General features: G+C 32.5%; 1 protein-coding gene, 2 non-coding genes and 1 pseudogene across 3 annotated transcripts; 2 read left to right on the top strand and 2 right to left on the bottom strand.

Moving 5' to 3' along the window:
- Positions 1 to 72, bottom strand: TRNAT-CGU. Its single transcript has one exon. It is a non-coding gene; the product is annotated as a tRNA-Thr (tRNA).
- A 648-nt stretch (positions 73 to 720) lies between these two features.
- On the bottom strand, positions 721 to 793 carry TRNAA-CGC. Its single transcript has one exon. It is a non-coding gene; the product is annotated as a tRNA-Ala (tRNA).
- An 892-nt stretch (positions 794 to 1,685) lies between these two features.
- LOC106317598 lies at positions 1,686 to 2,574 on the top strand (annotated as a pseudogene).
- A 5,443-nt stretch (positions 2,575 to 8,017) lies between these two features.
- Positions 8,018 to 10,895, top strand: LOC106319249 (protein COBRA-like). Its single transcript, XM_013757525.1, has 7 exons — positions 8,018 to 8,283; positions 8,756 to 8,835; positions 8,919 to 9,045; positions 9,118 to 9,447; positions 9,703 to 9,862; positions 9,949 to 10,232; positions 10,311 to 10,895. Exons 1-7 carry the CDS (start codon positions 8,181 to 8,183, stop codon positions 10,598 to 10,600), a joined length of 1,374 nt encoding a protein of 457 aa, XP_013612979.1. The 5' UTR covers positions 8,018 to 8,180; the 3' UTR covers positions 10,601 to 10,895.
- The last annotated feature ends 4,098 nt before the right edge of the window (positions 10,896 to 14,993 follow it).

Below are 14,993 nucleotides of genomic sequence, written 5' to 3'. Positions count from 1 at the left end.
AGCCCCCGGCGAGGATCGAACTCGCGGCCTTTCGCTTACGAAGCGAACGCAATACCACTATGCTACGGAGGCATCACGGCAACCTAAAGCTATATTTTAAATTTGATAATAAACTCCATAACAATGATATAAAAAGGAGCTTTGTCCAATCACCAATGGATTCCTCGTGTACAAAAAATGTTATGAAGATTACGAGAAGAACCACAGTGAGTTCATATCTTCATCAGTGCAAAAATCACAACTGAAGAATAAACATTCAGTGTTTTCAGACCAGACAAAAATGTCGAACAACATTAGTTTCTTGTGGTGTTTCCTTCAACGTCATGTGGTTTGTTGGAGGAAACACTAACCCCTAGTCCCCAACCAGCTGTCATGTCTGACTCACTCAGAGCTTGTTTATTATCACCACCTTGGTTGTTTTCTTTCAAACTGAATGATCTGTTTGAGGAAATGCTCTCCTTCGGTACAGTAAGTTAGTAACTAGTTCGTGCTCCTAAACACAATCTAGTTGCACAGATGTGTAGGAAGGGATCATACATGTCAAGGAGACCACATTCCGGAACAGTCTTGGCTGGTTCTTCCGGAGTAAGGAGAGGATGAAGCTTGTGTGGAACCATCTTTGTTTGAGAATTCATGGCGATGGCTGTGATAGAATCGGTTTCAGCTGAAATACGTTGTGATGTCATAAAACTGACGTGCCAAAAAAACCGCAACAAAAGATGGAGATGCGGGGAATCGAACCCCGTGCCTCTCGCATGCGAAGCGAGCGCTCTACCATATGAGCTACATCCCCTAACGTTACCGATGTACGTGTCCTCTATTTTGATTTTTATCTGAAATGGCTAACCAATTGTAAGGCCCAGAGGTTGAAGCCCGATTACTTATTATTTTTTCCTATCCCACTCTCTAAATCGGCGAAGGAGATGAAATCGGCAGGTTATATAGTAAGTTTTTGGATAAGAAAGAATATTATAGGTTTCTAAAGATATTGTGTGGGATTGAAAGGCTTGAGCAACTTGCGAAGATTGTGTTCAAAATTATAAAAGCTGATGGGTTCAAACCAGCTAACTAGAGGTAACGGTTTGTACAAAGAAGCGGCAATGAGAGAAATTGATGTTAATTCTAAGAAATACAGAGTTGATCCACGGTTTTTTTTTAAAAGAAGAGCAATAAAGTTTTATTAAGAAACCGCATAATAAGATGAGAAGGAGAATGTGATGCTTATGATCTTCAACATCTGATAGGAATCTCTCTAAAGGTATATGGTTCAAAACAGTCTTTGCTCTTACTTTGTTATTATTTTGTGACCCGGCCCAATTATATTTTTGGTTCAAATCAATTTAACGTTACACACCTTTTTTTTTTTTTTGAAACTATATTTGAAGTTTAAACGTTACACACCTTTCATGGTTAGCTTAAGTTATTTTTGCTTGGTTATCTGATTGTGCTTCTCGTGTACAAAATATACAGCTATGCAAATGTGTACCGACATGATGAAGTCGAAGTCAAAGTCAAAGTCTATGCGTAGATCTTTCTTCTTACAAAACTCTCTCCCTCTCATCACTGTATCTTCACTGAAACCACAAGAATGGCAATTCCACATGCATGAAGTCAAATTCGACGCCTACATCTTTCTTCTTATAAAACTCTCTCTCGCTCGCTCTTTCTCCATTGTAACCACAAGAATGGAGTCTCTCTTCTCCAGCATTATCATCTTGTTCAGTTTCCTTTTCCTGTTTCACTTCTTCAGGTAAATCTCTGAATATAAAGAACAAGAAGATCTCTCTCCATTTCTCTGCTTGTCTCTTCCAAAAACTTATGAAGTCTTATCTACAGGAGCGCTCACCAGCAACAACGGAAACATCACAATCAAATGGGATCTCATGGACTGGACCCCTGATGGCTACATTGTAAGTCTTAACAAAATCTTCTTTGAACATGAACCTCTGAATCATCTTTGTGTTTCCTCCTCAGGCTGTGGTTACAGCTTACAACAACCAGAAACAACGTTCAATTCCTTCACCTGGATGGAAAATGAGCTGGAGATGGGCCAAAAAAGAGGTGATATGGAGCATGGCTGGTGCACAAACCACAGAGCAAGGAGATTGTTCCATGTACAAAGGAAACATCCCTAAATCATGTGTTCTTAAACCAACAGTCATTGATTTGCTTCCTGGTACTCCTTACAACCAGCAGATCTCAAACTGCTGCAAAGGCGGTGTTTTGAAACCCGGTTTAGCAAGTTCATTCCAGATCACCGTTGGTGCTGCTGGTACCTCAAACAGTACTGTTCGGATGGCTGTGAACTTCATGTTCACAGCACCTAAACAGCAGTATATTTGTGGACCGACCAAGAACGTTATGCGGACGAAGTTTATAACCCCTGACTTAAAGAGAACCACTAGTGCCTTGAGTAAGTTTCCCAACATATACAAACCTGTAATTCTGATTTTTGAACTCACCTTGGTTTGTTTGTTTTTGTTCTTATGTAGTGACATGGAACATTGCTTGCGTCTTCCACAAGGCAACATGAACACCTCAAATATCTAAAGGAAAAATCTCATAAGCGAGTTTATCTCCAGAATTTTATGTTGTTTTGCATTTTTCATGTATGGTTTATGTTTTAAGCGAAAATAAACAACACTAGCAACTTGGATTGATTTACAGTGTATTCTAGTCGGCTTCATTCCAGAACTGAACTGATCTATCTCCTGTTCCACAAGCAACAAAGAATGATTCGTGCGCTCCACGTAACAATCTCGTTGTTTGCTTCATCTGTAGAGATTATAAACTCTTCCGTGTCATTAAAGATTGTCTGTGAGAGATTGTGGTGACGGAGATTATGTTATGAGTTCTAAAAGGACTCTGTTCTAAAAAAGGTATAAAAAGTTATTATTTTAGGGTTGTGAGCTGAGATTATGTTGAGAGTCCTGTAGACAAGTGCAACCTTAAGTCCTGGAACTTAGTTGCTTGAGTTTGAAGTATGATTAACCTAGTTGGAGTTTTGGTTTGGTTAAATATAAACCGAACAGAAAGGCACTAATCCGGTTTCAAAGACTAAGAATAGGTCTGGGCGTTCGGGTACCCGTTGGCATTCGGCTCGGGTTTTTCGGGTTTTCGGATTTTCGGGTTTACGCTTCTAGATCCCATACTAAAATTTTATTAGTACGGGTCGGGTTCGGATAATAACACTTCGGGTTCGGTTCAAAATTGTATTGCATCATAAAACCCATAAAGTAATCATATATCGTACGGATTCGGGTTATACGGTTCGGTTCGGATATAACCAAACTAAAAAACAAAATTTTTGAAGTAAAACATAAAGAAAAACATCTAAATTAAATAAAAATTAATCTATCACATATAAAATAACAATAAAATGTTAAATCAAGCATGAAAACAAACATCATTTGTAAACAATATGTATTGCCTTATAAAGAGTAGACTTTTTATTTCAATGAACAAATTATAAAATACTTATTTATAACTAATTGTGTACCTAAAGCATTTATTAGAATTTTAATATTTATTATTATATATAATATTATAATAAATATTACCACAACTATTGAATTTAATAATTGGAATACTTATATATATTTTAAAATATTTATATTGACTATTAATTTCGGATTTTTCGGGTTACCCATTCGGGTTCGGTTAATAACACTTTGGGTTCAGATATTTTTTGTACCACCCTACAAGATCCGTCCAAGCATTTTTATGTTTCGGGTCGGATAACGGGTCGGGTTTTTTGGTTCGGATTTCGGGTTCCGGATTTTATGCCCAGACCTAACTAAGAATATAGACTAAGAATTAGGGGTAGACACTATACCTGATATCCGAAGCCGCACCCGAACCCGATCTGACAAACCCGAACCGAAATCCGAACCGAAGTAACAAAATATCCAAACGGGTATTGAATTAGGTGAGATTGAATATCCGAACCCGAACGGGTAATATCTGAACCCGAATGGATATCCGAAAATAACCGAACATACGTATAATTAACCATATATTTCTAGTTTACATATCTCATTTTATATAAAATATTTATATTGATACTAGCTACACATACTTTAAGTTCATATGATATACATAGAATTACGGAGAAAATGACTTGCTACTCACTTAAAATACATGTCAAACTTTTTATTTCAAGAATTAACAAAAAGTTACATCCAAAATTTTAAAAACAATAACCAAATTAACGTTTTTTTAGTTTTAAAATGTTATGTCTAAATCTAATAACCATTCAATCTATTAAAAATAAAAAAATTAGTTAAGTGAAAATTATATTTTTAAATCCAAAAAATTTGAGAAATAAAAATTAACTCTTTTTTTCAAAATCTAAATATCCGAATCCGATCCGAATTAACCGAATCCGAACTAAAAATACTCGAACCCGACCCGAAGTACAAAAATACCCGGACGGGTTCTATACCTCTATACCGAAATACCCGATCCGAAACCGAACGCCCACACCTTACTAAGAATATTTTGGTCAACTAGCCGGTGTGGCTTAATAATTAACTTTATTTCGGATATTTGGCTTACATGTAGAAAATAATCATTCTAATCATCAACTTAAACTTCCTTTTTCAAATCAACTACACCAAACTAAATGATTTTTAAAAAACATTGATAAATAGTTAATTATATCATTTTATAATCTATATTTGGCTTACCTGTAGACAATAATCATTCTAATCATCTTAAACTTCCTTTTTCAAATCAACTAAACCAAACTAAATGATTTTTAAACATTGATAAATCGTTAATTATATCATTATATAATCTGTATTTTTATTATGTATAATAATTAATTATTTACAACATATGTGAATTATTAAACAAATTCACATATTGATTCCATAATGTAGTTCTCCACAAAAACTAAATGAAGTTTCTAAAGTACATTTTGGGAGCAAAGTTGATTAGTATTTTTGTGTCAAACAAAGTGATTAATATGTAGTTTCTTGGTCCGTGATAGTGTCGGCAATATAAGAACTTTTACTTTTCCATGTAATATAAGGTGTCATCCAATAAACAAAACGAGAACGAACGAACGAATACTACAAAAGTAAACCAACAATAGAGATCCCTTTGTGGGTTAGCGATGTACGTATTAATATGAATTTAATAATTTGGAGTGGTAGTCTCATCGTTTCCACGTATTGACAAAGATTGTTTACTAACCCTCTATTGTCTCATACACCGTACCGGTCCTGAAATGAAAAAGACCACAAGAGATTTTTAAAAAATTGGTCACTTTTATAAATTTTGTAGATAACTTTTTTTTAAAACAAAACTGATTTATGCAAATATTTTTTGTGAGCTGGAAGCGGGTGCCTGTAATGCTTTCCCTTAGGACCGCCACTGTCATACATCGAATGGCTAATTTCGAGACTTTAAGGTCCTTAACGTGAACATCATGTTGGAGAAAATATGAAATGGTCAATTGTGTATCATCGTTAGAGTCGGTCAGAAAAAGAAAAGAATTGTAGGACTAGAATCATTTGATTTTGTAAAATCTATATTGATATATTGTTGTTTGTTAGGAGTAGAACATCTAAAAAATGATATATTGGCTTACACCCAAAAAAAATGATATATTGGCCGACTCGTTTTATTTAAATGTCAATATTTCAATAATATACGTAATATGAATTTCAAGTTTGTAAACCACCTATAATTATCATTTTACAAATTAATTACTTTCTCTCGGTTGGCAATACAATTATAAGGGTTTAAATTTTGGAAAACATAGGTAAATAACTAAATATATGATTAAAAATAACTGAATAATCGAAATCTGCCATATTACATGTTTTTTTGTTTTCTCCACCGACAGCCTAAAACACTGTCAGTGGCCCACGTTCCTCTAAAGCTGTCCTCTTCGGTAATACCTTCTGTTATTAAACTAACTTCCCATGACAATTACACTAAAGCCCTTTTCTCATTTATGAATACACAAAACTTCATCGTGATAAGAAAAAAAAAAAGAATACCCAAAACTTTCACAGATCTTTTTATTCGGTTAAGAGTTTTAATTCAAGAAATTATTGTACAATTTGTACTTAACCGAACGTAATTTGATCTACGTTCTTATTGCTTCAAATTTTATATTTTTGTTTATATTTACATGTGATTAAATTTTTACAGAACAATCGTACTTTCAAAGAAGAATTTTGTCAGTCTATAAAATATTATTGCAAATTTTAAATGTACGGTAACATATTTTCTATTAGCAAAGCAGTTAGTTTTTAGGGAAATTGGGCCACATAACATGTAATTAAAAATCTAGCAAAAAAAAAAACACAACTCTAATATTTATAAAATATATATTATATTATCCCTTCGTTAACTAGTTGACAAAAATAAATAAACTTTTTTCTATCACCACTCGCCATCATTAATTCTTCTATTACGACTATCGTTTCATCTGTTTCAACCATATTTCTTCACTAATTATCTTTTTTTACCAACCATCTGTATAATCGTTTGTTGCCAACATAAATTTATAATTAGATGATAGCGATCAAACCGGTAGAGGTAAATATTGAAATGAATCATGTGGATATGCTTATTGATTAACTATATGATGATTCAAACACATAATAGTGAAGATGAGAGTAAAAATTGAAGAAGATGAACAGTGGTGATGCTTATGCATCATACTATTCTATTCAAAATTTGAATAATATGTGTTATTCTATTTTAATAATATTTAATATTATGTACTATTTACATATTTTGGTATTTGGATTAGAGTTTAGAGTTTTTTTTAGGGTTTAGTGATTAGTGTTTTGAATTTAGTTTTGGAAGGTTTGGGTTGATGTTGGGGTAAGAACATTACAAAATCAGAACAATATGTACTATACTATTTTGTTTGTTACTATTTTATTTTAATAATACTTCATATTATATACTATTTGCATTTTTTGATATTTGGATTAAGGTTTATAGTTTCTTTTAGGGTTTAGTGATTAGTGTTTTGAATTTAGTTTTGGAAGATTTGGGTTGACGTTGGGGTAAAAACATTTCAAAATCGGAACAGTATGTACTACACTATTTCGTTTGTTACTATTTTATTTTAATAATACTTCATATTATATACTATTTGCATATTTTGATATTTGAGTTATGGTATATATTTTATTTTACGGTTTATTGACTAGTGTTTTTGGTTTGTGTTGATGATATGGTAAGCATTATCTTTTTCACTGGAATCATAGACATTTCAAAATTTGAACAAATATTATACTATTTTGTTTATTATGTACTATGTGCATATTTGGACTAGGGTTTATAGTTTCTTTTAGGGTTTAGTTTTGGAAGATTTGGATTGACGTTGGGGTAAGAACGTTTCAAAATCAGAACAATATGTACTATACTATTTCGTTTGTTACTATTCTATTTTAATTATATTTTATACTATATACTATTTACATGTTTTGATATTTGGATTAGGGTATATTTCCTTTTAGAGTTTAGTGACTAGTGTTTTTAGTTTAATTATGGAAAGTTTGTGTTGATGTTAAGGTAAACATTACATATTTCCCTTCAATCATAGACATTTCAAAATTTGAATAAATACTATACTATTTTGTTTATTACCATTAGGATGTTCCATTCTATTTACTTTTTATCACAACCGACGTTTTTTATAATTATTATCATCCTTCGGACATCTGAACATCATTTATTTACCGGTTACTTACATAGATGAAAGATACAACCCGAAGAAAAAAAAACAAATATTAAAAAAATCTATTTATATCAAATCAAATGCTATATTTTTAATTTTGTCTCGGCTAATACACCAATTAGCCCTTTTTTGTAAATGCCTTGTCGTATTTCTTTAAATGGAAATCATTTGAAAGTCATTTACTCCTTTGAACGAGAAAAAAAAGAAGTCATTTACTCCAAATGATAGAAGGGCAAAAGGGTCAAATATTTATTACCGGCTCAAAATATACAACAGCAGCCACTAGCCAGCCAGATCCCATATCCTTCAGTGCTTCTCCTTCCCCATTTGCAAAGCTGGAAAAATCTTGCTGCTATCTCTCTCTCTCTCTATAACTCCACTTCTCCTTCAAGCAAAGCATCTTCCTCCGAGATTGTCTGGAACAATCTTTGTCTCTGATTCTTGCCTGACCAACAGAGCAATAACAAACATGGAGTCTTCTGTCTCCAGATCCACCTCTGTAGTCTCCAAAATGAGTTTCTTGGCTGTGTTGGTCGTCTTCTTGATTTCTTCGTCTTATATAACTTCAACAGGTTACTCCTTATTCTCCTCATCACATGTAACTGCTTACTTGGCTCTGTTTCTTCATCTCAAAGAGAGATCTTATCAATCATCTAGTCTGTAACTGGATTGAGATAATGACAATTGTGTATTAATATGCTTTTTTTACTTGTTCTTCATCAATATTTAGATCTTTATTCAGTTAGTGAAGCAAAATGCTTTTGCAAAGCTCAGATCCTAAGATTATGACTTCAATTTCAATATTAGTTGCTTCCTATGTTTTTTTAGTTAATCAGTCAATCCTGTTTATAACAGGAAAGAAAGAACAAAGCTTCATGTTTCTCTGATATAAAAATAGAAACTTTCTGGAAAAGTACAAAATTTGATGTTGCATGCTTTTGTCAATTATGCAGACAGTTTGGTCTATGTCTGGTTTCTACAAACTAATATTAATGAGAAAAGTTCTAACCTTTTTGTGTATAATTCTCAAAAATCTATTTGCAGAAGCATATGATGCGCTTGATCCTGAAGGAAACATTACAATGAAATGGGATGTCATGAGCTGGACTCCTGATGGCTATGTTGTAAGTTCAAGAACCACAAAAACAAAAAAAATCAGCGTTGCTTGTTGGTTTTGATTATTGAACTGTTTAATTGTTACATCTAGGCGGTGGTTACCATGTTCAACTTCCAGAAATACAGACACATTCCATCTCCGGGGTGGACGTTAGGTTGGAAATGGGCAAAGAAAGAGGTCATATGGAGTATGGTCGGAGCACAAACAACAGAACAAGGTGAACATATACCATTAATCTATGTTCTGGTTGCAAAGGGGACATGATTTCTAAAATTAATGTTTTTAACAGGTGATTGTTCAAAGTACAAAGGAAACATACCACATTGTTGTAAGAAAGATCCAACGGTTGTAGATTTGCTCCCCGGGACTCCTTACAACCAGCAGATTGCGAACTGCTGCAAAGGCGGTGTCCTGAACTCATGGGTTCAAGACCCTGGCAATGCAGCTAGCTCCTTTCAGATCAGTGTTGGTGCTGCTGGAACCACAAACAAAACTGTCCGCGTGCCGAGAAACTTCACTCTCATGGGCCCTGGTCCTGGCTACACTTGTGGTCCAGCTAAGGTTGTTAGACCAACCAAGTTTGTCACCACCGACACACGCAGAACCACTCAAGCTATGAGTAAGAATCAATAATGACTTTTTTAAGAAACGGAGATGTTAGCATTGTCTCAAAATTATAGTGTTAAATATATTCATAAAACAAAATTTAATTTAGACTTAGTTAAATTAAAAATATTGTTAAACTAAATGAGAAATAATTATTTATGATTTCAGCTTATATTTTTTTTAAACCAATAAAAACACAATTTAGATTTTGTTTACAAACCATATTATTTTTAAAAACATTAACCGTCTTGTTTCTAACTTACTGCAGTGACATGGAACATTACATGCACATACTCGCAGTTCCTTGCTCAAAGAACACCCACTTGCTGCGTTTCGTTGTCTTCTTTCTACAACGAAACCATCGTCGGATGTCCAACTTGCGCTTGCGGATGCCAAAACAACAAAACAGAGTCTGGCGCCTGTCTCGAGTGAGTAAAGTCTAAAACTTTATGTCTTCTTGTTCTGTTTTCGACCACAAAGTCTAAACCTTTTCTCTGTTTTGGTAATGACACAGCCCTGATACACCGCACTTGGCGTCTGTTGTCTCACCACCCACCAAGAAAGGAACTATTTTGCCGCCACTGGTGCAATGCACGAGACACTTGTGTCCCATCCGAGTGCATTGGCACGTGAAGCAGAACTACAAAGAGTATTGGCGAGTGAAGATCACGATCACAAACTTTAACTACCGTTTAAACTACTCGCAGTGGAACATGGTGGCACAGCATCCGAACTTCGATAACATCACTCAGATCTTCAGTTTCAACTACAAGTCTCTCACTCCTTACGCAGGACTAAGTAAACTACTCTCTCTGTTCTTATCTTCCCTCTCTTCTTGGTGATCATAAAGATTGATTCTTCTTTTTTTTTTTGCAGATGATACGGCGATGTTGTGGGGAGTGAAGTTCTATAATGACTTCTTGTCAGAAGCAGGGCCTCTTGGGAACGTGCAGTCTGAGATTCTGTTCCGTAAGGATCAAGCAACGTTCTCGTTCGAGAAAGGATGGGCTTTTCCTCGTAGGATCTACTTTAATGGAGATAATTGCGTTATGCCGCCTCCTGACACTTACCCTTTTCTTCCCAACGGTGGTTTCCGACCAGAAGTCTCTGTCTTCGCCTCCGTGCTCCTTCCTGTTCTTCTCGTCTTCTTCTTCTTCTCAGCGTAAGAAACCAGATTGATGGGTTTTGCCACTGACGATGATCCTGTGTCCGGTTTGGTTAGGGTTGGTTCGATTGAACGGTGGAGTGGTGTACACGCTATTTATGGTTCTTTATGTTTCCCAAAAATCACTAATCTTTTCATACTTTTTTATAGTATATAGTTTTCAACTTCAACTTCCTTGTGTTCCTTTTTTGTTCTCATTTTCTCTATGTTCGTAGTTGTTGGGTTCTTCTTTACTTGTAGACTGATAACAAAAGATGATAGTGTTATTTGCTTATATATTTTATAGAGTTTAGTAATGAAGACAAATATCAAAATTTTGTATCAATTTTTAAAACTAACTGAAAATTATTTACGAAATATTGTATGGAAAAATAAAATTTATATTCTTGATTGAATTAATATTTTTGACCTTAAAATAATTTTTAATTTTTTTTTGTTAATTACATAATTTGTTTACTAATGAGCCTGATCCCATTTTTAAAAATATTTTATGTCAAAAAATCACTTTATCGCATAAGAACCTAACCGAAAAATCTCAGGCCTACTATTTGGTTACCATCAAATTATGTCAGCTCGGTTTTATATCATGATTTAGAAATTTAAAAGTTAATTATGGCTACGAGAAGTTTACGTTTACGTGCCAATTCTATCTATCTTCAATATTTTTTTCAATTTTTGTGTCGTTTTTTCATTTTGGTTATTGCTCGATATAAATATTAATTTTTGAGTTTATTATCATTTCGTTATTTTTTTGGCCTGAGATTTAGAAAATGTTTAAGATTTAAAATTATTAAAGAGATACATACTTAGGTTAATATTTGCACCTTGTACAAAATAAATATTTTATTTTATTACTTATTTTATGTTTTTCTGCATATTATGAAATAATAAAATAATAATTATATTTTAAATAACTAAGAAATCAGTTACGCGCATATAAATCAAACAACCACGACCGCTCTTGTTTATTCGCAATCATTTTAGGGTAAATAAATCAAAACAATCAATCTTATATACCGTATATGATATATAATTAAATTTAACTGATATTAACATAGATATATAATATACTTTTAATATGAATATTTATTAAATGAGGTTTCTACTCATATGATTTTATAATTATTTGCATATTTGTGTAACAAAATTTTACACTAACGATTTTTTTAATGTAGAATGTTTAGTGGTTTCAATAATTTATAATCATTTTTAAAAAATGAAGATTTTAAAATTAAAATATTAACTTTTCAATATATATTTAACGCAAATATCAAAATAGAAGTATGTATTTTCATATGATGTATATTTTAATTTAAACGATATGAAATATATATATATTAACATAAACACCTATTAAAATAAAATTATTTATTCATATGATTTTATAATCATTGTATCTTATTACTGAAAAAAAATAAACCTTGATCACAAATGTTTATGTGATACTTTTAACAGTTTTAATAATTTATACTCGTTTTGAAAAATTTAAAATACAACATATACAAAAAAAATCTAAATTTTTATTATATGATTAATGTAATTTTTTAATTTATTTTAATAATAAATAATTAAACAAAAATGATAGAAAATATACAGATTGATAGCAAATCTTTATTAATTAGAATCATTAATTGCCATATATATCTTAATCATATTAGGTAATTCCGTATGTTTTATTTAAGGAAATATTATATTATAATTTCATTTTGATAAATGAATGCTCCATAATGGACCTACTATATAATATAACATTTCCTACCAATTTAATTTTGGACTAACAAAATTCTTAATTGATTCTCAAACCGTTACGTAAGCAAAATTAACATTCTAATTACATGACAATTCGGCAGAATAATTTTTTAATTAGTACAAACTATAGGTTATAATTTTTTAAATATTTTTCTATTAATATATAGGGGATACCAAATTCTTGAAGATGATAATAAAACGTAGAAAATTGATTCTAAATCATGAATCAACATCCTTACGAATACTTTCATTTTTCAGTCTTATACTAGATGGGCTTAATCCTTCTGCTGACAAAAATACTTAATGGGCCTTTAGTCGGCCTAATTTCTGTAAGAAGAAACATATACAAACGGGTAAGTCTCATGATTTTTCTTTTATAACATCATATTTTTATTAATATCAAAAGAGGTTTAAGATACATTTTTAAGTTGAACAAGACTCATGTTTTCATATTGCGAAAAATGCGTTGATAAGAAAAAAACTTATCTAAACGTATATTACAAGCCTCTTGCCATTTTCTTCCTTGTATTAAAAGTATCGTTTGTAATGAAATAAATTCAATCAGATTTTCAGGAAAATAACAAAATGTTTTTGTCTTAGCTGTAGCTTACAAAAGATAATTATTGGATTGCGAATCTATTGGGTGTCACAATGTTATTAAAGAAGAAGAAAAAATAGGAAGAGATAATGGACTCGTAAATATGGGGCTTTGATTAGTTGTGTGGTAGAGAATCTAATCCAAAATAAGACAAAGTAAGAAGTTGCTTTAGAAAAGTCTGTGTGCGCTGTCGATTCCGTATTTGCATCTAAACCCTAAAATTATCAACCCTCCATAAGAGCAAACAAAGCAAGGAATATTTGAAGTTTTTATTTGCGTTGAAATGAATGGAAAAGAATGTGAAGTTTATATTTCATCAGAATATCATGTTTATAATAAGATCACATATCTAAACCTATAGATGGAAGGTTATAATTATGATAAAAGGCCCTTATATATATGATTAAATAAACTTTTCTTAATATCAAGAAAAATCATTTATCACCATATAATATGCGCACCAAATATCATGTACTGAACAGTGTGGTCACTGGTCACACACACACACACACCAAAAAAAGAAGACAATGCGTGATGTTAAAATGGTCCTAAGTTGACATATATTCGTAAAAAAATTGCAAGCTTTTAACGATTGATGTCTAAAATTTCAAATTTCACAAAAAGATGATTTGATATAAATATTAATTATGGACAATTTGGGGTTTATGTCCACTATATATTGGTATATAGGTTTGACAAGACAACGTGCGATATAATATATGCGCTCTTGAGATGTTGACTTAACATAAGGTATGAGAAGAGAAAAAGATCCAGAGTTTTGATCTAAGAGGGCAAACATATATCGTACTAAGGAGAGAGCCAAAGTTATGTTAATAACGATTCAGAGAATGCAAATATGTTTACGTACTACCCACCCATTTAGATGTTTAGGGCTCATCAACACCCAAATGTGGTCCATTTCTTTTTGTTCATGTGGTCCAGTTTTGGTATATACTATATAGTTTATAATACTTTTACATACATTTGACTTGAGCGAGTATTTGTCTATGCCAATCCTAAATTTCCGATCTCAAGGCGGTACCATTTGCAGATTAATATTATTTTTGCTAAAGACGTTTTGCAGAAATAGTAATTGTTTCTGATCAAACAATAAAATACCAACGATGAAAGGAGCTAAAAAGCAAAAGTTAAGTCTGCAAGTAACGTAAAAATAATTAAAGTGATTCCTTGGATCAGTTATAAATTCTTACATATTTTGATATTCATTCAGTTATCAATCACATTGGATCCATTATGGTGTGCATATATATATCACGAAGAAGTCAGACATATACTAGTCACGGGACCGACATGAATGTTGGTTTGTTACATTCTTATCGGAACACGTTCCCTATTCAATAACCACACAAAAAAACAGTTGAATCTTCGGACAAAATTATATGTTGATACGATAAATCTAGTGTTTGATAAAGGAAAAAAAAAAGATAAAGAAGATAACTTAAGTGTTCCATGTTATTCATTCGGAAATTACTGTAGCGACCTAACTATTTACAGGAGTAAAAACGGTAAATAGTAGGGAGACTTTTCCTACACTGGGAGTATCATACGTCTCAAGATTCTCTTCCCATATATAGTCTACTTTTCGGCTTAAAGAGAAATTGTAAATATATCAATTGAATTATTTATAGTACACATGTATATTGATCAAAAAGATCGAAGCTAGCCTAAAGAAAAATTAATTCCATATTTTCGTTTAATTATGTTTTAACTTCTGCTGGTTTACTTCAACCTAGGTTCCATTTTTGTAACTTACCAAGAGAAAATCGACATTCTGATCTAACATAAGATAAATGTGACACCCGTCACCTCCTATATGGAGGACAGCGTGTCACCCCCGACGCGTCATCATACAACAATGTGATACCCGTCTCCCTGACACTAAGGACGACGGGCCACCAACAATATCCCGTAATATAAAAGCCCATAAACCCGACAACTCTCACCCATGCCCAAATAAAATCCGAAAGAAAAGTCCAATAGCACCAAGTCCGTCCAAATATCACATACTTGTTTGTCTCACCTGAAA

Source organism: Brassica oleracea, chromosome C9 (genome assembly GCF_000695525.1).
Source record: "Brassica oleracea var. oleracea cultivar TO1000 chromosome C9, BOL, whole genome shotgun sequence".
Taxonomy (NCBI): Eukaryota; Viridiplantae; Streptophyta; class Magnoliopsida; order Brassicales; family Brassicaceae; genus Brassica; species Brassica oleracea.
Note: the sequence above shows the minus strand (reverse complement) of the source record. Positions and strands in the feature narration are given on the sequence as shown.

Excerpts from the sequence above, each read along its gene's own strand:
- LOC106319249 (XM_013757525.1), top strand. The coding sequence starts at position 8,181 with ATGGAGTCTTCTGTCTCCAGATCCACCTCTGTAGTCTCCAAAATGAGT. Across the intron at positions 9,046-9,117 it reads AGCACAAACAACAGAACAAG|GTGATTGTTCAAAGTACAAA; the intron begins GTGAACATATAC and ends TGTTTTTAACAG. Across the intron at positions 9,863-9,948 it reads GAGTCTGGCGCCTGTCTCGA|CCCTGATACACCGCACTTGG; the intron begins GTGAGTAAAGTC and ends GTAATGACACAG.